Source organism: Melozone crissalis, unplaced genomic scaffold (genome assembly GCF_028551555.1).
Source record: "Melozone crissalis strain CALT ecotype California unplaced genomic scaffold, PUWL_Pcris_2 ptg000013l_1, whole genome shotgun sequence".
Classification (NCBI taxonomy): Eukaryota; Metazoa; Chordata; class Aves; order Passeriformes; family Passerellidae; genus Melozone; species Melozone crissalis.
This window is the reverse complement of record NW_026535791.1, coordinates 43,084,268-43,110,835: the sequence shown is the minus strand read 5'-3', so window position 1 is coordinate 43,110,835 and position 26,568 is coordinate 43,084,268. Positions and strand designations below refer to the sequence as shown.

Here is a 26,568-nt window from a genome sequence, read left to right as displayed (position 1 = left end):
CAAACATGTCCAGCCACCCAAACATCATTAATACTTGATATAATCTCATAGTGCAAATGCTTAAGCAACTGGAAACATTTCCATGAAATACTGACTTAATGGTAAGTGTCAGGAAGATACATAGTCCTCTATTCTCTTTTCTTTAACTATATAATCCAAGAATATAAATCATAAACAGGCCTGCCCAACATTTGTAAAACTACAGCCCGGTCTCCTGCCCATCCTTTTAAGTAGCTAAATTCTAAGCAGTTTTGGTCAGTTAAGAACTCTGTTTAATGCTCCATGGCTTCTTTTCTGAGGCCAGGACCAATGGAAGAAATGATGTTTACAAAAGATTTTAGTCCATAGGTAAATCAAAAAAGATTTGAAATAATACTGAATTGTGGAAATAGCCTTGCATTGAAATATATAATTTTGAGGAAGAGGGCTTGTTAAATTTAAAGTGTTCTTGCTCCAGCTGTGTGAGGCCACCGTGTGAGTCAAGGCATGCAAGGAAGAGCTTGCTCCTCAGGGTTAGTAAGTCCAGACCAACAGCTTGCCAGGCAAAATGCCTTATCTTATTCTATATTTGAAGAGTTTGTAGGCCTAGTCCAGGCTCCATCTGGTCATGAGATCATGCTGAAGGAGAAATGTAAAAGTGTCCTGTAAGTCCAGACAAAAAGAAACCCTCTCTTCCAGGTCATGTTCTTCTCCAGACTGAATTAACCTAAAAGCATGCCTCCTTTGGTGATTTTTGCCTTATTATTGTTCATGGTTCATTAATAAAATAATTAAACAGTCTTAAAAATCTCCAAGAGAAGACAGAGCTGGGAAGCGATGAGAAACTGGAAGCTCAGCTCAGAGGCCTGGGACTGGTTGGACAAGAACAGTTATATCCAGGGAGAGGCAAGCAAGTCATGAAAGGAGATAAATGAAAAAGAGATGAGTTTGTGGAAGGCTGGGTAAGAAAACGTCTGTCATAGGAAATGAAGCTATGCAGTGTAGGAAAGACTGGTAAGAAGGGAAACAACAGGAACGAGTGGTTGGGAATAGGATGAGAAGCTGGTGAACTAGTGCTGGTGCCATTTGCACAAACAGCTAGAAAGTTGGAGCTGTGAACAAGGAAAGGCTCTAGAAGGAGGCAGAATATATTAAGCTTGGTGAAAAGATTATATTGCTGTTCAGAGCCTGGAAGGGAGTCCAAGGCTCTCAGACCCCACCAGTCCTCCACTGTCAACAATGCATTTATGAATACATGGCAAAATATCTGTTTTTTCAGTTTCTGGAATTAGGTGCTAAATGATCTTAGTAACAGTCACTGAGCTTAGGTATCAGTAAGGCTGCAGGATGATCTGCAAATAAAGTAAGGAGAAAAAACATTCAGGGGAACTGTTTTTTTCAATCAGGAAGTGGAGAGATTCAATAGAGGCTATTGAATCTAGCCAAACATTGGATGAAAATCAGGAAAGGAAATGAAAAAATAACCTCCTAAATGCAACAACCACAAAGCTTTGACCATTCTGGTTTTTGCCATTCACTGTTATCTGGAAGGAGCTGCTGAAAATGTAATATACCCTGCTGGCAGAGCATCAGGCTTTGTACAACTTGCTGGGTTCCTGCAGGGAAAATCACAGCAATCTGCATTAAAAACATACTGCTTTGCACTCAAAGACCCTTGCAGAACACAGGGAACAAAAAAGGAGGTTTCAGCTCTTAACATTGTAGTCTGCTGGTTTTAACATGAACCCATGTAAAGAATTACCCTTTCCAATCACAGCCAGAACCTGATAAGGGAATGATAGTTTTCTTCAAGAAAAGATTTCCAAGGGAAAAGACTAACAGCCAACAACTGAAAAGACATCATGTCAGGTTTGGTTTTAGATTTATAGCTGGTTTTGCTCAGTTACCGAAGTCTTTCACTACATGAGAAACGTTGTGGATAGATTAGAAGGTGTGCAAATTAGAAGCTCCAGATTCAGGACTGCCTTGTTGTCTGTAGTAAGGAATAATCCCAGCCCTTCTGGCCTCCAACTCACCCTTTTTGTTTCCTAAAATCTGGATTATTATGGGGTTATCTAGAAATCCATTCAAGGATGGAATAGACGTCTAATCATGAACTGAGATTGTTAGTTATTGCTGAAGTTCATTATTTTCAAGGTTGAGAGAGTGGAAGGTCAAGGACCGGTATATATGTACCAAGGTTAACCAAATTATAATTTTCTAATTTTTAGCTGCTAATTTAATAAAAAAAAAAAAGGTTATTTTATAATATTGTCTACTGCATGAAATCGTCTAGGCCTTGATTAAAATCATTTAAAATTAGTAATTCATGGATATCATAAAAGATACTACCAGAATAGGAATATATTTCTGTGTGCTCATGGGAACTAATTATGTTTGCCATTTCTGATGGAGACATGTATGTTATCTTGTTAGAGTATAGATTGCTCTGCCTGGTATTTAAATGACAACATTATTCATTGGTCCCATTGGCTTAATCAAAAAGCTGTGTTTAATGATTTTTTTAAAGAACAAATTGCTTTTTCTAACATTAAAATTCAATGTAGAGAAAACTTTTGAAGTGATAATTTCCAAAGTAATTCATAAGCTAAGAGGGAGTGTGATAGAGGTGAAAAAAAAAGTATTTGATAGGTTGAGTTGGAGCAAAATTGTATCTCTCTCATTGCTCAAAGTAGGAAAATAATCATAATAAAGAAATAATGAAACAGAATGATGACTGCCTGAGGGTAGGTAGCTCCAACTGAAATAAACGAGACAGAAGGTTGATTCAAGGAGAAAATGAAGAATGAAGTGGTTAGAGGTTTCATAATTGAATTGTTTTGGAGGTATTTTCAGAATAAGAAGGAATTTGGTTTGATTTTTTTTTCTTTATTGTGGTTATTTAAATGTGCCTTTTCCAAAATAGACAAAGCAATTCTTTTATTTCAAGCTTGTCAGCTTAAATTAAATCAGGTTTAAAAATGTACTAAGAAATCTACCAAGGGTATAGATTTCTTCTGCTTTTTAAGGTAATATTTCTGAAATTTCTGCAAATAGAGTTCTCCAAGGCAGCAGTATTTTTGAAATAAAAAAATTCATTTCTCTCATGGATGACCCATGCATCCTGAAGTCTCTGGGAAGTACTGACCAAAGGCAGCTACACGTAATAAAACTTCAGGCAGTGCTCATAGGTGAACTGCCATTTTCACTTTGGTATGTATCAATATTGTGGTCCTTGTCCTAAAAGACACTTAAATATTAATGGAAAAGCAACCTACTTGCATCACAAGTGCTCTTTCAGGCTCTTCCAGGCACTTCAGTTTTAGCAGTATCTCCTATTCATTTCATGACAGTTTAAGAAGGTCACACCTGTCATTAGCAACTCACCATTTTACTTCTGTAAAAAGACTCAGTTTTTCATAACTGATTGGCAGTGCCAGAGAAACCTAATTTCAAGGGCAAAATGACATAGGGGCTTAGCACAATAGCCTTTTACCCAAGTAGAGTTAAAAAAAGAAGGGAAGAATAAAAAAGGATAGGCCCAATGCTTTGGTCCTGTTCCAGTTTTGGTTTTTTCCTCAAAATGCTGTTTATTGGAGCAAATGTGCATAAGAACTTTACTCCTTGTATACACATCCTGCTTGAGCATCTATTTACGCAGTTCCAGTCTCTGCCCTGGCCTAATCTAATGCCCTTCTTAAATATTTCATATGTTGCAAATCACTGAAATGTCAAGAACTGTGTTCTTGTGTTCTAGTGTTCAGTAAAGAGGTGCTGCCAACACAGATTGAACCATTACACTTGGTTACTTGGTTTTGCCTTCCCAGGGTGAAATTTGATACTCCTCTTCCTCCTTGAGCTGACTCTTCCCCTCCGGTTGATACATACAAAGCATCATGAATGTTAATTGTCTTGGCTGGGAACTGTGAGCAACTTGTACAAATAATGTACTTCATTCTCCAGTCTGGTGGTTTCTAAAATAGAACTGTTGTTGAGGAGTGTCATGGATCAGGAGGAGTGTTCCCTTTTCACCCTACTTACTCCCCTCCCCTGTCCAGTGGCAGATACAAAAGCTAGAGATTATGGGTTAAAATAAAAACAATTTACTGAGAAAGCAGTGAGAAAAGGGGCAGTAACAGCAACAATATTAATAAGAGAAATGTGCAAAATAGAGCGAATTATGTGCAGCATGCTCACCGAGTCTGACATGATGGAACGTAACCGTAGATGATGCCACCCCACTGCTCCTTCCAGCACTTTTTTCCCAACCAGAAAGGAACACTCATCTCCTCTGAAAGAAGGCAGAGTCCAGACCTGTCCTGTGCTGCCTTTTCCTGTACTATCCCTTCTTTGCCCTGTTCTCCCCCACCCTGGGAAATGATCTAAATCAGTAAGGAATAACCTCTTAGATACATCCACAGCTGTGTCACCATAGCTACTGCAAACATTAACTTCTCCTGGTCAAAACCAGGACAGGAAGATATATGAAAAACTCATTTATGCTTCTTTCTCAAAGTAGAGAGTTGCTAGATAGCTCTTAGGCAAAGTAGGTAGTTAAATGTGATGGTTGTTGTGTGTGTGGTCAGGTTTCAAAGGCATATTAGTTATTTAAATGGGACCATAACCTTTAAATTCCTGAGTTTACTTCTCACAGGTCTGAATCATATCTTCCCCAGCTAGTTATTCCTATGCTGTTACCATTTTGGGCATGTGGTATTTTCTCCCCATGTTGCATTCAGATTCATCTGTGGAAGCAAAGCTCAGGGCAGAGACTGCTGGCTGTGAAAAAAAATATAAATCAGAGGCTTAAATTAACACTGTAAATGAAATTTTTTGGCTGGCCCTCAGGTACCACATCAAACACTTCATTTTTGCAGTTCCAAATCCTCCAAAAATTGAAACATTCCTACATTTTTCTTCAGAAGACATAATTTGAGTGAAATGTGGAATCTAAGTCCTGTGCTCCTTGCTTTAGATTACCAGGGCTAACAGATTCTGTTTACATATTTAAAACTAGTGTTTATAGGAGAAAACTCTCAAAAGTGTCTGTGGGTCAACCTGTGGAGCAGATGGCGTCATGGGGAACCTGCACGCTGCATATGCCCAGTGACCCCAGAGTGATCCCGCTGAGACTGGAAACCCATCGGTGTTAACAAGGCCTTCCCATGGCAGCAGTGTGGGCTGGTGCCAGAACATGCTGAGCTTAAAGCCTCCCTCATGCTCATCCAGTTACATGGTAAATACATGGCATAAGTGACTTAGAAATCTGATTCACAACCGAGTGAAGAGCTGTTGAAAGTGCTATCATTATTTAAGCTGTCATCAACACAAAACCAGGCTGGAGTTTACCAGGCTGGAGTTCACCAGGCTGGAGTTCATATCCAGTTGTTTAATGAAGGCAGGGCAGGCAGGGCATGGTTACAAGTCCCAGGCCTGCGAGGCACAGCAAGGAAGGCTGCTCATGCTGAAAACAAGCAGTACAACCAGATATACACAATATTATGAACTGCCAGCCTCCAGCCTTTCCATAGCCATTCCACCAGTGGAGCTCTTCAAATTTTTAACTCAGCCCTTTCACATGGATGAACCAGACTTGGAGCTTCCAACCAAACATGCCTGAAAATGTGATCTTTCCCTGACTCCCTGAGGTGAGCAGCTCTGGTGCAGGCATGTTCTGCAGTGGAGGAGGAGATCTTGGCATAGAGAGGGATTTTCTGAGCCAAGGAAACCCCTGAGACTGGCCAGGAGTTGGCAACTCACAGAAGAGTTGCTGATGAGGTGTGAGTGGGGCCAGGAGATAGGGCAGGGGCCACCCCAAAGGGTCTGTCTCATCTATCCCATGTTGGCCAATGCCTCCACCCACACAGAGCTGCTGAGGGGAGAGGCAGCAGTGTGGAACTCACTCTGTGGGTAGAGCCTGGACCATTCTGGGGTAGGGACAGGCAGTAGAGCTGTGTAAGATCAGGAAGGCTGAGGAGTTAGCTGGTTCCAAGGACAGTCTGCAGTGGACACACAGCCCCACATGCAGAAGAATGGATGCTTGCTAGGACAAGGACCAGCAACAGGCACAGGTTAGGGTGCCCTTACAGAGAGGTGCTCTTCCAGAACCACTTCATGACTCTGCAGACTCAAGATGGAAGACTCATTGCATTTAGGAGAGGAAGAAGGATTTCAACACAGTCAGATGGGCTGATGAGAGGACTGGAGCATCTCTTCCATGAAGACAGGCTAAGAGAGCTGAGGTTGTTCAGCATGAAGAAGAGAAGCCACCAGAGAGATCTTGCAGCACTTTCCAGTACCTGAAGGGTCTATAAGAAAACTGGAGAGCTTTTTACAAGGGCATGTAGAGATAGGACAAGGGGTGAGTGGGTTTAAGTTTAAAGAGGGCAGGTTTAGATTAGATATAAGGAAGAAAGACTTTACTGTGAGGATGGTCAGCACTGGAACAGGTTGTCCAGAGAAGCTGCAGATGCCCTATCTCTGGAAGTGTTAAAGGCTGTGTTGAATGGGGCTTTGTTCTAATGGAAGGTGTCCCTGCCCATGGCAGGAGGGCTGGAAGTAGATGGCCTTTAGGGTTGCTTCCAATCCAAACCACTCTGTCATTCCATGATTTGGGGGGAAAAAAAAGTATCTTTAAATCATACACTCTGGTCTTTGCTTCTGTCTGCTGACTGGACCTTCAACCACCACAGCAGCACAGGCATTAAATAGTTAAAAAAATAAATGGCAATTTAGCCATTCTCAAATTATTCTCATTTTATCAACAACAATTGGTTCAAGTTTCTGAATTTTCCAACTTCGTAGTGTCACAGAGTTATCTTAGGTTCTCTTTTAATTTGCACATACCTGATGTATAGTCCTCTTCAACCAGGCCCATGTAAACAAGCATCTAGTGGTGATTCATCCATTGAAGTACATAAGGCCACTCCACTCCCTCCCAAAACTCCTACATTTTAAGGTAATTGCATGAATTGAGTTGAGGAAAACTAGAACCTATGAAGTAAGAATCTCAGACATTACCATATGCTCTTTAAAAAGTTAGCAGAGTTGTAAAAGAAATCCAAAGTTTGGTCCAGCTTTGCTACACAGAATACTTTTTGGTTTTGTTTGGCAAAACTAATTAACTTCTGGCATCAGTGAATATTGGTATCATCCTTCACTACAGTTGCTCTATTCTACAACTGTGAATTGTGACTGAAACATCACCTTTGTGTCACTGAACCATTTACCATGCTCATGCCTTTCTTTAGAAGTCCTTTTTAGGAGTCCTTTCTCCTCTCTGCAGTTCTTTGTGGTCACTTGTCCTTTTTCAGGTCGTGCAGAAAAGATGTAAAACGATGTGGGCTCTTGCCCAAGTGTGAAGAGACCTATTTAAAAGAGTTACTGAATGGTACTCAGGGAAAACAGCTTTATTTCTTCTTTTGCCACAGGGAAAGCATTGATAGTTTTTCTGACAGTATTTAATTTGGCAGGACTCCCTTAAAAATCAGTGCATGTTATTGATCTGTACGTTAATTATTTCCCACTACAGAATATTGGTAAAGAGAAATAATATCCACAGCAGTTCCCTGGAGACAGCAAGGGGAGGGGTATCAAGAGATTTGGGTATCACATGATTTTGTGACTTTAACAATTTTAAGTTAACACTATTGGCAGGTTAAGGCCAAGTTTATTTCCAGTTGAACTAAAATAAAACTTCTGATGAAAGCAAGTGAAAGTTTGAGCACAGAGTTCAGAAACGAAAAATATTATTCATAAATAGAGATGAACAGATGAGAGGTAGATGGATTTGGATGAGATTTAGGCTGGCATTTTTATTCCTCACATAGGAGCTCAGAAGTAGCAGGCAGAATGACTGGACAATCCAGGAGGGCAGTACAAGAAAGAAAAAGGACTAGTGGAAATCAGAAAAAAGGGAGCATTTTTTAATCACAAAATTAATTTAATAATAGCACATGGGAACAAAGGCACTAGGGAATGTGAAAGGGAAAAAAAACACCAACATTACGTTATACCAGAGGTGCAAGCTGAGGAAATTAATAAGGGCAATACTCATGGCCTGATTATGAATATATATTTGAAAAGGTGATATCAAGGAAACTTGAAGACAAAAGAGTTATTGCTTGGAACACAAGAAAGAATGATAATAATCCAGTAAGAAAGCCTTGAGAAGGCAAAGAAGGAGGTAAAATAACAGTCAGAACTAGCATTATCTTTCTCCAGCTGTCAAATGACTTGGAAGTGAATAAGTGATTGCATACTGATCAATATTTTTCTTTATTCTACCTGATAAGGCAGCACACAGAATACAAGCCTGCATCTGTTACAGATTGCCAAATATCTTTGTAGGAAAAAACCTATGTCTACTTATACTGTGAAGTGAGAAATACCATTGCCAGTGGTTTAATCTGAAAGACTGCTAGAAAGCTCCTTCTGCAAATACTAGCATTCCTTGGAAACTCTCAACCTTTGCCTTTACTGTTTCTTAACTAAAATGGCATTGTCTCCAGCATGCAGGGATTTCATGCAAGTTAGAAAGTTAGAGTATAAAAGATAAACCAATTCTTGCTTTTCTTTTAACACAAGTAATCAATACTTGCTGCGAAGAACAAATATTGCAATGTAACAGAGATACCAAAGTCCCTGAAAGCATCCAGAGAAGGGCATGAAAAGCTGGTGACAGGGCTGGAAGTCATGTCTTGTGAAGACCATATGGAGACTTCAGATTAGTCTAGTTTGGAGGGAAGGAGACAAAGGGGTGATTTCATTGCTCTCAGCAACTTCCCAAAGAGAGGAAGTGGAGAGGGACTTGTTGAGCTGTTCTTCCTTGTGTTTAGTGACAGGACACATGGGAATGGTTTAAAGCTGTGCCAGGAGAGGCTCAGATTGGACATTAGCAAGCCTTTCTTTACTGAGAGGGTGATAAAACACTGGAACAGACTTCCTAAAGAGGTGGTTTGGTGTCCCAAGCCTGTCAGTTTAGCAGTTATTTGGAAAATAGCCTTAAAAACAGGCTTTAACCTCTGGTCAGTCCTGAAGTAGTCACGGAATTGGATTGTCATAGGCCCCTTCCAACCAAAACAATCCTGTTCTGTTCGGATGTTATCAGTCACTTGCCCATCACAATCTCTTCATTAATTCATTCTTTATTTAACATATCTTTTGATAACTTGATAGTAATAAAGAACTGACAAAGGCTGGAGGGTTTGAGGGCAAATAATTATTTCCCCCTTCAAATAGTTTCAGAAATCTAAATAAAATTAACAAAGTATTTACTGGTTTTGAATCTTGGCATTGGTCTTCAACAAAGTTATTGAACACCTGATCCTGGAATAGATTCTTACAAATGTAGGGGTAGTATAATTATAACCAATAAACATTCATTCATAGAAAATAACTCCTGTCAAACTAGCTCAGTGTCATCTTCTGAGCTTATACATTTCTGGTGATATAACATACATTTGTAAGATGTCTCACATGATGCAGTATTGTTGCCATCTTATTGCAAAAGTTCCCATACCTTCTTGGTGATTTCTCATGGGCACTCCTCACAGCACTGATTCCTTCTTCTTCACAGCATAACCAACAAACTACAACTCTCTCCTCATCCACCTAACCCCCTCTTTTATAGCCCTCAACCTCATTGGACACAGCTGTGCCCTGTTAAGGGCAGGCCTGTTCCTAATCTTTGGTAATTAGTACAGCTGCACCTCCTCAGGGGCCTGATTACCTTCTGCACTATCTTTATTTTCTTACATTCTTCCCCCCCTCCAGATATGACATTTTGATTAAGAAGCTACAATGATAAGATAATCAGTGTCACATATAACTTACCAAATTTTGACTCCTTGGAATGATTTATGACATAACCAGAAAAACCATTATTTGCCAGGACTTTCTGTTGAGATACTACATCTTTTGGCTTGATGCTACTTAACACTTCTTTTAATGACAGAGAAGCAATAATAGCATTGAGACTTGCTAAGCTTATAAGTGACACAAAAATGTAGCCGAATAATCAGTATAGTCTTCATCAGAAAATGGCATGGCCAGCAGGGAAGGGCTTCCAACAGTGAGATGCTGCTTGAAGCCATGCACAAGAGCATGTTAGGGACAGTTGAGGTGGAGTAGATGTCAGGACAGATAGAAAGAAACAGGATACTCCATTCCATGATTATATAAAAGATGTCACAGTAATATAATACAGTCACAATGATTGTGAAAAAGGCCAAAGTCATGAATGTTTTTCTTAAGCAAAAAGAATATCAAGTGAAGCAAAACGGGTTTTTGTTCAGGGTTTTTCTTTATTTAAAGTGTAAAAATAAATTCTGAGGAAGAAAAAGATAACATTTTATTTGAAGATGTTCACATGGGATTTTTTGACGGCTAATTAAAAACTATTTCAACTGGTTTGGGAATTACAAACCCACCAAATCCAATCCTGTGGGACTGTGTAACAAACTGTGATACAAATGGGTCTCCTCCCAAAAACAGCTCTTGGGAGTAAGAATTTCAATACTGGAAATAAATGAGAAGTGATTGGCATTGACAGATGTCATGAAACTGAGGGTTCTCAGTGCTTTTTAAGAGCAAAGTGAAAGCAAGAGTCATTAATGTTGTGTATCCTCAGATGTGCTACAGTATTTGATGCTCTGTGGAATGTGGAAAAATATTCTTTTCAAAAAGCATTGCACAGCTCATCAATAAACCCTCTCAGGAGAAGATTGCTACATAAAAGACATTCATTTTCACTCTGATCCTTCATCTACTTTCACTGACGTTGGCAGCTATGGTAATTTATTGTTGTTTTTACTTCATCTGCTATTGTTCACTTCTATTCTTCAAACACAAAAGAAAACCTATGTATGGAAAATAGCAAGACTTCTTAGGAATAGTGAGTAATGGATCATGCCATGCTGTGCTGCATTTGTATATTGATTTTGTCTCAGATTGATACATTAATTTAAATAGAGATTATGTGTGTAACTTTTCTACTGATAAGGCAAAAATTGAACTGGACTGGTAATCATGGATCAAAGTTTGCTTATGATATTATACATTTGTATTCCCATTATGTGGCTGGATGAAACTGCATTTTTTTAAGGATTTTACATTACTTATACCTTACAACAGCCAAATTTAAATTCCTCTGTTTTCAGTGGTTCCATGTTTCAAAGAGTAGATGAAATGATACTTCATGTTGCAAAATGAAAATGTCATTATGTCTAAAGTTAATAGGCCTGAACATCCTGAGAGTGATTCCGGAGTTCATAACACCTCATAGATGAATAACATGCTACAGCTTCACAGGGCTTAGTGGGAGGAGAGCTTTATATACAGTAGTTATGTCTGCAAAAACAGAATAGATGTATTTGGCAGGACAGCTTACATAATATATAAACATGTAAATTTTATTTATGCAAATAAAAGAGTCTTGATAATGCCACCAAATGCTAAAATAGTAGTATTTTTTTTACCTTCTATTGTTTTAATTTAATCTGGAGGTCAGTTGTATTCATGGAACTTGATTGATCTCCTGAGTACATTCAAAGTATCCCATACAGAAAATATGGGATATGGAGAGTGGAATGATTGCAGGGGAATGAAAAGCAACGGTCTTTGAAAATGGCAGTTTCAACTGTCAATGGCACATCAAGAATTGTTTAGGGCACAAGACATACTGACTAATAGGTTTCACATTACTCTGGTACACAATTAAGTTAAGTTTTAAGAAATTTTGCTTATTTAATTTCAGTGCTTCATGAAAAGTTTCAGTATACAACATATGTATTCCAATGATTCTGGGGAAAAAATCAGTATAAAGAAGTTAGAACTTTGAACAAATCCAATTATTTTCTACATTCAATAATAAATGCTAAAATCAGAGGATGTAATAACTTTATGTGCTGAAAATACAGTTACTAACTTTTAAAAACAGGCTTTTACAGTTCATTTAACAAAACTGTCATTTTACAAAAGTATTTTGAAAGTGCTATTTGCATCAAAGAAAATGAAGGTTCAGGAAAGAAGAACAAACAGCAAAAATTAAATTATTTTATGGTGATAAAAAAGTTGATAGCCTCAAGTAAAAACATGTTTCTTGTTATTATAGTCTTGATGTTACGCAAGGCAATAAAGCCAACATAATATCCTGTGGTTCTGCCAGGTTAGGAAGGACTAACTTGACTTTAAAAATTCTTTTTCCTTGAGACAACCTGGAATCTGGTCTTTGTTTTTCACATTCTAATCTTACAATATTTGATTTTTATCATGCATGCTAATACATATGTGTATACTTATAATTGAACATGATTTCTACAGGCACCAACAGTGCTATTAGGGTTAGTTGGTGTTTTTCCACTGTGTATTGATACAGTAATTTGTCTATGATAATGGGAAACTTTAGCAATGATTTGGCATCACAGTATGAATACATTTCTGAAAAATTCGCTTTTCAAATGTAAGAGCTGAAAGCCAAATCTAGGCTACACTGCTCTAGTGCATGCACACACACACCTAGACATATCATGATAATGCCAAAGGCAATTATGAACTCAAAACCAGAGATCTTAGAGTCAAAGAAAGCTTTTTTGATCTAGTGCCTAAGATCCTTGCCTGTGACTAGACATCTAGTCACATTGCTGCTATGGCAATACATGTAAAAATGACACCTCTGAAGCCTAGTACACATTTTTTGTGAGGTTAAACGTGTAGTTTAAGCAGAAATGTAATAGTGTAGCAATGCCTTTTACCACTACAAGAACACTTACTTGAGATAAGGAGTAAATATCTTTCTCTGCTGTACACAAGCTCCCATCCAAGCGCAATATCCAGGTGTCACTGGAATAACTAAATGCCAAAGCAGCATAGGGGAATGTAAGACTAACCCTTAAGTGACAGCATGGCCTTGATAATTTTTTTCTTCCTTTTGTCTTGAAAGCATTTGTTCTACCCTACTGTGGAACAAAAATTTTTCCCACCAATGAAAGCTCTTTGTTGACCGACCCATTTTGGAGGAGGCAGAATGAGCCTGCAATAAGTCTTCAGCATTTCTTCATTATTTATAATAATGCTGAAGAAGATAAAGGCATTTTTAATTATACTTCCATGACTCTCATTTGATCTACATTTTTCTTCATGAGAACTGCAAAATCCTGTTCTCACCCATGTCTTTTTTGTTTTAATGATAGCTGATTTTGGAGTCATAACCAGCTGTCAGTACATTAAGCTCTTTCTTCTACCATTTTGTAGAGTTTTTTGATCTTCCAAAGTTGAAACTTGCTCTATACCTGGCTGGAGATTAACTCATGTTAGGATGGGTTACCAGCTCTGAAGACAGACCGGCTGATGAAGTATTAATTGAAGTAATCACAATCCATCCTTGTTTTCTTCTTAGTAGTTCTATTAAGAAGATAGCTTGACCCTCCACAAGGTGTATCTCTGAGGTGGAATGAAGGCCTGGGATGTGAAACGAGCAAGCTCACATGACTCTTCTATCTGATTTTGAATCATAGAGATATAGAGTAACAGAATGGCTTGTTGCAAGCGATGTTAAAGATCATCTTGTTCCAACCCCATTGCCATGGGCAGGGATGCCTTGCACCAGACCAGTCTGATCAGAGCTCCATCCAACCTGGCCTTGAACTCTTCCAGGCACAGGGCACCTACAGCTTCACTGGGCAACCTGCTTCAGTGCCTCATCACCTTCACAGTAAAGAATTTTTCCTAATATCTAATCTAGTAGTGCTCTCTTTCATTTTGAATCCATTCCTACTTGTTCTGTCACTACATGCTCCTGAAAAGAGTCTCCATTTTTCTTGTAGGCTCCTTTCAGGTATTGGAAGTCTGCACTTAGGTCTTCTGAAGTCTTCTCTTTTCCAAGCTGAACAATCCCCATTATCTAAATTAGGCAGGACTGGGTTTTGTAACACTGCCTGTGTTTCTGCCTGACTTTGAACTGAGATATTCTTTCCAGTCAGTGCAGAATCTGGAGTCATGTCTTGAACCTGAAACTTGCACATTTCCAGTTGGCACCAGCACTGCCACAATAGTTCTGCTTCCAATTCCACATGCATCTCTTCCAGCAAACCTCTCTGGTGAACATTTTGCAGAAACTTCTGTACCTACTGCTTAGAAAACTTCAACTTACTAAGAAAGAAGAGAAACCTAGCCCAGGAAATTAAAAATGGAGCTTTGGGAAGCAAAGATTAGAAAACAGGTTCAGGGTGACATGAATAGTTACTGGCAAGATTAAATAAGGTCTTCTCTTGGCTTCCAAATGAAAAAATAAAATGTAAAAACCATTGAAGATTGGAAAGTTAGTTTGATTGCTATTAAGTCAATTTGATTTATTAAGATAATGAGGAATATGATTCAGTCTCTGTGGTCTTGCTGATCAACAAAGTAATACTTGTGGCACACAGTATGACTCTTCATTTTAATGACTAGGCTTTTCTTCTGAAATCAAACTCTTGCAGTAACATGGATAAACTCTGCCATTCCTCATTATTCTGCAGTTCCAGTGATGGACAATTGGCACGTAACCTTCATCACATGCTGAATCTGCTTTGTGTACGCATTATACCTTCATATTTCAGTCTTTGTAAAGTTAATAATTTTATTTTTTTTCTAAGTTAATTGTCAACCTCAGAGTATAATGGAAGGATGAATGAAAATGTGACATAAGATAGTATAGTATAATTTGAATAAAAATTTTACAGTATATAATTTTGTATACTTTTAAATTTATTTATTTTTAATAAAATAACCAGTTGCATTCTGCTCAAACATTTTACCTTCAAGGGAGCCATTCTTGGTGCAAGGCAAAATTCTTGAAGCAATTCAGGCCAACAGATCCTTAGTCTTCAAAAGTCAAAATTAATTTGCTATAGCTTAATACTGCTCATTAAAATTCACAGCAGTTATTACATTGGAAATCATTGTTGTTCTAAACAGTGTCCTACTTTCAAACTATAAGTCCTATGGGTAAACAGCTAGCAGTCATGTTGGTTTCATGGGAAGCATTGCTACACTATTTTGATTATTCCAGATTTGCTGCCTAAAGGTGCACGTTTTGTTCCCTTTATAGAAAACTGATCCTGCTCTATTTTGCCTCAGGATCATTTTCAGTATTTCAGTGAATTGATGGCTGATCATTTGGTTCAAAGTAAGTTTGCCTTCCTGGGAATATTATTCAAGTCGTTAAAAGGTAGAATTCCTCTCTGGGTTTAAAAATGAAGTTTATTTGTATTAGCTATTCCAGTGGTCCTTTGACAGACAACCACTGTGGGATTACTTTCAAACCAAGTGCACTGGTTCAATGACATGCAGTTTGGAAGGAGATTTTTCCCATCTTTCCTGCACTGCAGAACTTAGTCACACAATGACCCCCAGCTGCCCTTCCAGCAGTGGCAGTAACAGCAGGTGGAGCTCTGAAGGCTTCCAAAGGTACAAGGAGGCACTGAGCAGAGCTCTTAGAAGTTTTTCTCTCCTCTGGGTTGCGCATGACTGCAGGATATACAGAATCAATTGTATCCCAGAAAATGGAGTCTTTTAGAAGAGAGGAGAGCTTCTTTGCACTGAGTATTTTGTGTGTATAGAGAAAAAAATACACATACCATGGCTACTTTTCTTTAATGTGCATTAAAGAAAAGCTGTAGTCAAATTAAATATAGAGAATATATACTTCTGGAAGGAATAATGTGAAGAATAATATAATCATCACCACCAGCAGCAGCAGCAGCTGCATGCAGTTTGGAGTAGTGCAATAGGGAAAATAGCCACAGCACACACTCTTGTATGTAATGTGGCTCTTGAATATAATGAGAGAATCCAGTAATCTCGACAGAAGTTTTCTTGGCTGAGGATAGAAATGAAGTGGCAATTTAGCTGAACATTTTAAATTACCATAGCTATTAAAGAAATTCACTCAGTATATGTTGTACAGAAGCATGCTTGCCTCTGAGAGCAGCACTGGTGCTTTCAGCTCGAGGAAGGAAGGAAGGAAGGAAGGAAGGAAGGAAGGAAGGAAGGAAGGAAGGAAGGAAGGAAGGAAGGAAGGAAGGAAGGAAGGAAGGAAACAGAGTTGTGTGTATCCTAAAGGATGAAGACATCAATTTTGACTGGGAAAAGGAAGAAAATAACTAAAATACCCTTTAAAATATCAAGAAGGTTATTATATTTAAATAAAATAACTTTGTCATCCTCCCAGGAGTAGCCCAGTTTAGCTCTCACCATGGAATCAAGGGATGTGGTCAACTCCTTATGTAATCTGCGAGTGTCTGCAATGGTTTTGTCCACATCTCTGCCCTACGCTCTTGTTTTTTAATCACAGTAGAGAAATGAAAATGTTTTGAATACATTCACCTTCTAAAATGTGCTTCTAAAGCAGATAAGACAAACCATGTACTGAAAGTACCAATTTCTTTTCATAAGTCTAGAAAGGAGGCCACAGTGGGCAGGTTATCTGCAGAATTTGCTTTCTAGATGTCTAAAATCACAGGAAATTAATCCTGCCTGAAAGACACTAAATCAGTTAATGACTAATTGTGATGATGGACTCTCTACGTCATTTAATGTGCCATAATTTTCTCCCACTCTCATGTTTATCAGGTTTATTTTCATCAAAGGCCTTGGAAGCAGAGACTCTTTATTACTTTCCCAGTATCTTACAGCGCAGTATCTACTCCTACTCCTGGTTGCTGGGCTGGGTTTCATGACCACACTACTGAGAGGAGCAGTGACCTGTGTGGGTACTGGAATTGTGTGCATCATACATTGTTATACACAGTGGAGGTGTGCAGATTGTGCTTGACTTTATACCATTCTCAGGCAGCTTATCCATAAACACTCGGCTCTAGATACAGGAACTAAGTAAAGGAAATGGAAGGGCTTGACACATTTCCTTTAGAGTCTTTGATTTCATTTTTTGCTCATTCTTCTACCTTGGTAGACAATGTTTGACTCATTAACAAGCCTTTTTTTACTCACTTCCGTTCTTTTCAGTTTGTTCATGTCAGTAGAAGCACTGGTTTACATTCCACCTGACTCTTTACACCTGTTTCTATGAAATTATTTCATTGCTGTGGTGGAAGTCTTTCTTCAGTGAGGCAAACTAGCCAAACAGTAAGCCAGCAGAACCAGTGGTTCCTAACCCACATCGATTCCCTGGTGCCATTCCCTGCACAGAGAGGACTGCTGGGGATTAGTGGAATGACAATAACCCTTAGCCTTAGGCTCACAATGTCATGATGCACTGCAATACGTCCTAGTTGTAAACAGACTGAGCCCTTTAAGAACAGCTTCTGAAATGACTTTCCAGTTTCTTGGGGTCGCACAGTTTTTGGCACAATTGTTGTGAAAATGTTTGCTTTCGTCTAACAGAGGCATTATGGAAACGTTCACAGGCTTGTCAACCTCTTCCAAATATATCTATCTCAAATGGATATACTTTAAATATAGGAACTTTTCCTTTTCTCGCATTCCCAAATTCCCACCATCAGATTTTTATTTACCTTTAAGTTTCTAACTTATGACAATTCATTGATTTTACAGTGACTTCAGAGATGCTTTGGATGAAAGTCAGTCTTACTGAGTTAATTCATTTTTTATATAATATTTAGCTGTAGTCAAATTATCCATTGTAAGAAATGCATTTCTTTATATGTCCTCTGTTACTGGATGATTAATCTTTAATTTGCCTCAACTAATAAACCCACTGTGCTTCTGCTTGGGCGAGTTGTATGTACATTCCTCAGGGGATTAATCTTTATATGTTTCCAATTTCTTTATTCTTCTGATGGTTTGCTGTAAGAAGACAGAAATACTTAACTATTGCAAATGATGCCTTCTGCAAATTCATACTCTAGAAGGTTAAGGTTTGTAACAAGAAGCCATAAAATTTATTAGGCCAAACCTGATGCAGTCAGACAAAACCACATAGAAATTCTCTGGCATGTAAGCTCTCCTTTACATCTGAAATGGAAGCAACCTACTTCAAGTGAAGTACAAAACTCAGTCTCAGTTCAGTTTTATTACTGCTATTCACCATGACTGTCTCAGAAAGTGAACATCTGTGAGGCTGAGAGAGCTGTTGTAGAGCAGAGGTGATAAGGTCAGTAGCCTCTGCTGAGGAGAGAAGAGGGACAGATTATTATCCCCTGTGGAATCACAAGGATTAGCAGAAGAGATACAGTGAAAAAATCATGTACTGTGGGATAAACTAACCTTCTTACGGATTTCTTGGATGTATGATTTTTACTACACAACAAAACAATAAACCTTTTGTTCAGACTGACCTTCTGAAAATACCACAGATGGCCACAACTGTTTTGAAATGCCAGCATTGAGTTCTAGTGTCTATTAATGACTTCTTCTGTAAAGGCATACTCCTGTGCATGTTACACTTGCCAAAAAGACCCTATTTTCAGATTCATATCTCAAAAGAAGGTAACAGAAGTTACTCAAACCTGAAATTAGGTCACAGAACACACAGCCTGCAGAAGGAAGGATTTTGTGTGTAGTGATTGCAGAATCTGGTGAATGACAGTACCTTCACATTTGTGGCCATGAAGATATCCAGAAATGCCATGTCTGGAAATTCAAGATGCCTTTCAAAACTTTACTCATCCAGAATGATTGCTGAGAAGCTCTGCCTGTCAAATACATTATTTCCACAGAGACCTAAAATTTAAGGATATTGGAATGGCAAGATTTACTTAAATTTCACATGAGAATTACTGTCCAGATGCTGTTGAGACTCTAAAAAATATTTCATGTGCAGTTTTCATTAAAGTTAAAATATTAGCAGGTCAGTGAACAGCTATCTGTTTCCCATTACAATGTGAATTTCCTTTTTGTGCTGTTGTTTCAGGTGATTATGTAGTCATGACTATATACTTCGACTTAAGTAGAAGAATGGGATACTTCACTATACAAACATACATTCCCTGTATATTAACAGTTGTTCTTTCCTGGGTATCCTTTTGGATCAAAAAAGATGCCACACCAGCAAGAACAGCATTAGGTAAGTTGTTCATAATTCCCTTTTCTGATGTTCCTGCACTACTATTTGAAAATGCCAGCTTCCTTTCAAAGAGACCACTAAGTATACCCTTTGGATTATTACTACTATGTCTTGCAGAACCAGATCTACTTATTACTGAGACCACTGGGTTTTTTTCCTGTAACAGGGTAATTAAAAGTAAACTAATCTGACCCATTGGATGACACTGCCACCTATTTTGCATAAAACTCTTGAATTAATGTCTGTCTCCTTGTTCTCACCATGATATTTTAGTGACATTTTTGAAGACTTAATTAATTGCACTGCTGGCTTCCTTCCCTTCTGTAACTCTTCCCCACTGGCAATTATGTCTTATATATACAGAAAACTGTGGGATATAATAGTATTAACTCATGCAAAGTGTTCCAGGTTGCATGCTTGAAGTTAAGCTTCACACTGGGTGTATTGATATTTTTCATAGATTGTGAATATTTATGCTGGTTTAGGTTTTCCAGAAACTCATTTTTGTCAGGACCAGCATGTGTATTTTGGCAATGTGCTTTAGTGTACACTTAGAATTGTTGATTTAGACTTAGATTTTTTTTTTTTAACATCTGTAGGAAGACCTGCAGGTTTTGACAGCATCAAGGGTATAGGGGTATGTAACAGCCAATTATATATAAACATCAGAACCAAAGGAGAAACAATTCCTTAGTTCAGATTGTGATTTCCAGGTCTGCCAATATGAGCTGATTCAGAAAACTACCAGTCTAGGAAAAAAGGGGAGCCTGTGTCAAAGTTTGCATGTCTGTTTTCAGCCATTCCCAGTGCTTCATTGCATCCTCCTGCTGGAGTTTGTTACTATGTAGGTCCATTTTTCTGAGGTTATTTTACAGGAAAGGAATATTCAGTCCTCATTCCCTCCATGTGAGTGCCAAAGGGCCAGTACACCACAGCTCCAGCAACAGGATGGACACAAAGACTCACAGTTACTCTGTTATCCAGTAACACCTCCAGAACAGCAAAAAGACCATACACAGGTGAGGACAGAGCAGCTTACAACTGCCTGTTCCTGGCTGGGTAGACTTGCCTCTGATAGCCAGAAAATTGAGCAATAGGTCTTAAGTATAACTCTCTGCTGAACTCTTAAATTGAACTCTTTTCTTCTTAAATTAGGTGTCTCAAGGGAGATAAGGAAAGATTGACTGTTCTCCATCTTTTTTTAAAAGGGAGTCTGAAACCCCATGCATGGGGAGAATCACGTAGCATCCTGCTGGATTCGCCTTCTTAATGCAGAAGAAAAAAGAGACAAAAGACATCTAACACTTTGTGTTATTGATTTGCCATAAGCATTTTTCATATCCTGTACCTAAGGGTGGTTGCCCACACCACAAAGCTCATTTTTCCACATAATTAGACACAGAAGTATTTTAGATCACTAAGCACTAATGTGTGGCTCTCCACCTCACCCCTCAGCCAGCAGGAAGTTCAGAGAAAAAGTGTATTCAGATACTGAAGTCATTAATTTGGAGTAAGAACATAAAAATGAGTTGTTTCAAGCATCTACTCTATGGATGTCATGACTCACTCCTAAAACTCTGACTGAGAATTGAATTTCATAGGCTAAAATACGACTTTTATAAAAGTGAAGCCAAGTATATGTGGGTCACTTCTTTTGTGCACAGAATCCCGTTGCTCCCAAATCGACAATGGCCTGTTGACTCCCAGGATGCAGTGAGCAGGTGCTCCCATTGTGCTGCAGACCTGCATGTTTAATGCAGCTTACAAATCTGTCTGACTAACAGCACACATCCACATCCTGACAGTGGCACATGGTAAAATTGTGAGTAATGCAGCCTAAGGCAAACTGCTGAAATTGTCCTACTAATTAGTTGCAATTAATTGTAGAGACTCTGAGGAACAAACCTTCTCCAAGTATAGCTGCATTAATGTAAAGGACTAGCACCAGGGAAATATTTATCTCTCTGAAATTAATGAATAATTTCCGAAGTTTTTGGCAACTACTCACAATTACATGGAGGACAGGTTTTATTCCCTTCTGAATAATGCTAGCTAATGCATTTCCATGCTGGGAGAAAAAAATATTTTGGGTTTGGGACCATAAGTATTCTTTCAGTAGTGGTGTCCAGAGATATTAAAACGTTCTTTAAAAACTTGGTTCTTTAATCCCCTTTTTACATGCACTTTGAGGTACTAAGGCCCAGACTGGCAACAAGATTAACTCAAGTCCACCTAAAGAGTCAGTGGGAAAATGGAAGTAAAATTTGAGTGCTGGATGAGAACTGTGTTTTTTGATCCTGAGTTATTCTGCTCTTCATTCATAGAGAAAGAACTCTCTGCAGCTTCTGCTTGTATCTAGTAATCAAAATTATCTCAAAATGTTCTAAGTCAAGAGGCAACTTTTCCCTGAAGAAAAGTTATGATCTGAAAAAGAATAGGTTATTTTCTGTGAAGATGAAGGGAATTAAGTTAAACTGAAGCTTTCATTCAGTTTCCCTGTACTTTTCAAAATGGGTATTGTATGTACTAGGACCAGGCAGTTACTACAAAGATTGAACTGCAGTTTAAAAAGACACTGGGTATCAAGGCCAGAAATGTGTTGATGCAAAAAAAAGATACAGATGATATTTAATAAAAAATGAACATTGCTTTCCTTGCCATTTCATCTTTACCTCATTCACTAGAAAACCAAGTACTCAAAACAGGGCCAGACCAGAAAGATGGAGAACTAACTTTATAGACAAGTGATAGCATGCATGAAAGCAGAAGACATTTCCTTTAGTGTCCCACCAACATGATCTCAAGAAAATAAAAATTAGCCTTGCTGACCAGAGTTCCTAACACTGAAACTCCTGCCACCTCACTTTGCATGTGGCAGTCCAGTAAGCAGATTTCAAGCAGTAATAATTTTAAGTAACTGTTTAGACCAATGATCTAAAAGTTAGAGTGTTTTCATGCATTCTGTAGATCTGCATAATTTGATCTTCTAGTCAGTCCTTTTTGTTATATCAAATGGCATCTTTGGTATGGGATTTACTGGGAGAATATAACCTCCCAAAATGGTATTTGCACAGAGACTTGTAAGCTTACACATACAATTTCTACCTGAAAATTTTGATGTCAGGTTACCTCAGAGCTGTCCTTAGCTGATACTAAAATTCTGTTGAAATAGATAGTTCATGAGCCCTGTGAATTTCAATAACAGATGCAAAGCTCTCTTTGCTATACGGGACTCCACAAAGTGAGAGGCTTCAAAATTTCATCTGGCAAGACATATGCATTTGAAACCACTCAACAAACTGAATTTCCTTAGCTTGAGAGATGAAATGAACTAAGGGTATGGAAACAAGATATTATATCTGGAAATTATGGTGCTGAATTTTATTCATACATACACACATATATACATATACATACACACACACACACACACACACATATATATGTATATTCTGATTTGTAAATATACAGAAATACAAAATTGTATCATCTGGTGCACCTTCTTTCTCTTTCCTCTCTGTATGTATCCCCATAAACTCATTTTAACATTTTAAAATGTGTGCCTGTTTGCTAGATGTAAAATTGATACACTAGATAGAATTTTCATCATTTCAAAAACTCAGTGCTTGTTTACAATGTGAGCAAGAATCCAGTTGCAAGCATGAGCTGAGCTGATGTTTCATATTCAGGCTTAAGGCATGGAGTAGGATACAGGTGAGTTGAGGACTTGTGTGCATAAACTAATGATTTTTTTTAGCCTTTTTATAAAATCTGTCCTATCACACGATGAGTGGGAAACAAAAACTTACATTTGAGTCCAGGTAAATGGGACTCTGTGTATTGTACTGGAAGAACTCTGTAGGTTCTGAGGATTTTTTTAAGATAGTAAGATGCCTGAAAGCATGTACATGTGGCTCTGAAAAGAACACTTTTGTGTCACAAATCTAAATGTGGATTAGGAAGTGTTGAAGAACTTGATTTTATATTGTAGGGTATATCATGGTCTGGATGTGGTTCTTTTGAAATTAGTGGCTCCCAAGGCCCGGGTCAAGCCCATACAGAAAGTGACTGACATATAGTTAGTAAGGGTCAAATCAAAGCCAGCCAGTTCACACCTCCTGCACTTGGGCATCACTGCAGTTGGCCACTGTGAAAAAAGGCTAAACACAGTCTTTGCAGCTTTTTTAAACCATCAGCAGGGTACAGAACTGATGTTGAGGGGTCTGGAGAGGTTGCTGGATCATGCCAACCCTTTCTGCTTATACTGGGAGGTGGCATAGATTTCAGGAAATGGCTTTTAGATGTCCAAGGCACACACAAAATCCACACTTTACACTTCCTATCAGCATTGCTTTCATCTTGGTTATTGACTTGTGATTTTTTTCAGAAACTTCCTGTTTGTCTACTTCTGGGTAATAGGTATATAGGGAATTCAATTAACCATTATTATTCAAGGTTGAGACAAAGGCAATAATTTGCCTTCTGTCTTTTCCAGGGACTTTCTGTTATCTTGAATGGAGAAGGTTGTTCTTGTCAATCACTGTAGCTTGTAACTTTACAAGTCAGAGATGGACAATCCTTCATAAAGAGAAAGTGGTCCAAAGTAATCCACAGATACTTCTTTCTCTCCAGAGTGCTTTTAGTGAGATGTTATTTAACTATAAGGCATAACTTCCATCATTCCTTGCCATTTCAAACACTATGAACCATTGTGAAATATAATTTTAACTATAAAAAAAGAAAGATTACCTTATGGCTATGCTGTTTGTTGAGAAGGTTCTCTCTTGAGACTTACTTGTGGGAAAGCTTTATTTTTTTTTTCCCTAGCCAGTAAGAAGTTGGATTTTTTTTTCTATCAGAAGACATGCAGTTCATAACAGGTTGGGAATAAAAAGGCTGCTATTCCACAGGAATTAAGATAAATTGTATGTATTACTAGGAATCAAATAATGTACATGACATAGATTTCATTTTAGCACTGGTTTTATCATTTCGGATATTTCACACTAATCCCATTTTGTTTATTATTACTAAATCAATCTCAGAAGTGATGCTTTGTATGAATTAAAAAGGCTGTCTCTGTTATTGTTGCATCTGAAGTTTGTATGAGAGTCTTACTCTGAGCAAGTAACATTGATTTCCCATACTCAGAAGGAAAATGGCACTGGAGGACTCCCAAAGAAGCAGTGGTGTGAAGACATACTTTCAGAATTCATGGTCCGATCTTAGCAAAATCTTTTTTTTCTCCTCACACCTCTTTTTGATCATAAGATTTTTCCTGAGAGCACTACTACTGTGGAATAGAACATCTTTCCTTCAATGCTTACTAACTTTCTTGATCTTATTTTTCTGGATTTAGTATCTTTTCTGCTTCATACTTCTCTTCAAAAATTTCTTCATTCTCTCCCTCACCCCTACCTTCAACCTTACTGGGATCAGAAGGAAGAGATGAAGAAAAGCATATTGAGACACATGAAGAAAAGCATATTGAGATGCATAGGAATGTCACTTTTGCAAAGATGAAAATAAACAACAGAGCAAATCTGTGTTTACAAAATAACTTTTTCCCTACTGATACTATTTTCCATTATTTCTTAATACTACCAAATAAATTAATTACTTGGGTACACTCTGGATTCCTGTTTTGTATGTTTATTTCCAAAGATTCTTCTGTGATATGAAGAAGTGGTGTAGCACACAATTGACTCAAGTTTCTCCCTGCAGGCATCACCACAGTATTGACCATGACAACTTTGAGTACCATTGCAAGAAAGTCATTGCCCCGTGTCTCCTATGTCACTGCCATGGATTTGTTTGTGACTGTATGCTTTCTATTTGTATTTGCTGCTCTGATGGAGTATGCCACCCTCAACTACTACTCAAGTTGCAGGAAACCAAACTGTACTAAGAAGAAAAAGTCGGTAAGATGGGAGCATTTAAATTTGTTTTCATGTGCAGCTCGGAGAGCAGATAATCATTTAATGGTAGCCTGTAGTCCCATGGCACTTCTCTCCTCCAAGATTTTCCCAGTGGTGTGATCTGCCCTGAAAGCTGATGGAAAAGTCACCCACAGTAGCAGTAGGAGCAGTTATGTGCCTGCTGAGTGAGGTGTGTTCCTCACAGAAGCAGCCTGCTCACCATGGAGCAGCAACCCTGCCTACACATCCTTTGTCCTCCAGTTACTGTGCTGGTAGTTGGTGAAGTCTCCCACTGAAACAGATTGCATAGCTTGTTATACAAATAAATGCACATCAATGTATATTCAAATGCATTGCTATTTCATGGCTTAACAGGTCTAGAAATATTTATGAGCAGAATTTCATTGTCTCTGCTGGGAACCAGCATTTGGTTTAAGCCCTGTGCACAACGGTGCAGGTTCCCAAGGACAAAAATGGAGGTCACTTAAAAAGGTTTTAGGCATGGCTCATTTTTGGCCAAAAAACAACTTTTCAGTGTAACACCCAGAAAAACATAAAAGCTATCTATTTAAAATCAACTAAAACAATAATGCAGGAAGAATTGCCTGGTTTATTTCATAACTGACTATGAGAATGAGAGGGGGCAATTTATTAGAGAAAAAAATCTCAGTGTAAACATATGGAAAGGGGCTGACGACTCGAGATCAAGCAATAAATATTATTTGCTCATAATCAGTAGTTGGAGATGTTGGATGCCATTGTGTGTAATGGAGGAAATAAGGACATTTGAAATCAGAAATCAAAGCCAAATAGGAAAAATGTGAAGAAGGAAATTGAAGAGAGAGAAGCCTAAATTTAGGGAATAATAGGTCATGATGTAAAAAGGGATTGAATGAAGAGCTATAGAAAATGATTGAATGAAGAACTAATGAAGGAAAATCTGAAACAAATACGGGATTAGAGAAAGTCTAGAAAGCCACAGACTTAGTCAATGACAACTCCATTAAACCTAAAATAGCTTCTTACAAAAATGCATTGCTCACAAAAGCAAAAGATTGGTACCAAAAGAAAAGTTTGAGATCAAAATGAACTTGCTAGTGATAAAACTAAAATTGCCATCCTATAGAAAGACTGAATTAAAAAGTCGTGAATATCTTTGTTAGTAGGATGTAATTCCAGACATGTGAATGAAGACATGAGAAAACATGCAACATTTTCAAGATTTAAATCAAGACCAGAAAAAATACTCAATTACCTATTGTTTGAACATTTCATGGGTTAAATAAATATTTTAAGTCTATGAAAACCAGTCATGGATTCTGTTGAAGTTTCATGCTGTTTTCAAGTGTCCAGAATATTATGCTGAATATCTGAATATGTATAGAACACACTGCATGGAGTGTTTTATGCATTTAAGGGCTTGATCCAAGGAATACTATTGAATATAGATGCATGTGAAGCACTAAATATGTTTTCTTCTGAATAATTCTTTTGTTATCTTTATTTAAGCTACCTGATGTAAGTTTTGGTCATGTAATGGTAAGTAAGTTACTTTATTCAGTGAGAGAATTGGGGGCACAAATAGATGGTTGACATTTACTTGCACTAATTCCTGAGAGAGCTGTATTGCTATGTTATGCTTTACCC

At 38.1% G+C, this 26,568-nt stretch overlaps 1 protein-coding gene across 1 annotated transcript in view; it reads left to right on the top strand.

The window, feature by feature from the left end:
• The window catches only part of GABRG3 (gamma-aminobutyric acid type A receptor subunit gamma3), a 291,318-nt gene that overhangs the window by 258,533 nt on the left and 6,217 nt on the right, over nucleotides 1–26,568 (top strand). Inside the window, exons 7-9 of the mRNA XM_054271617.1 lie at nucleotides 18,851–19,003; nucleotides 24,728–24,924; nucleotides 26,431–26,460. Of these exons, the coding sequence (XP_054127592.1) occupies nucleotides 18,851–19,003; nucleotides 24,728–24,924; nucleotides 26,431–26,460 (380 nt within the window). The remainder of the gene's footprint in view (nucleotides 1–18,850; nucleotides 19,004–24,727; nucleotides 24,925–26,430; nucleotides 26,461–26,568) is intronic.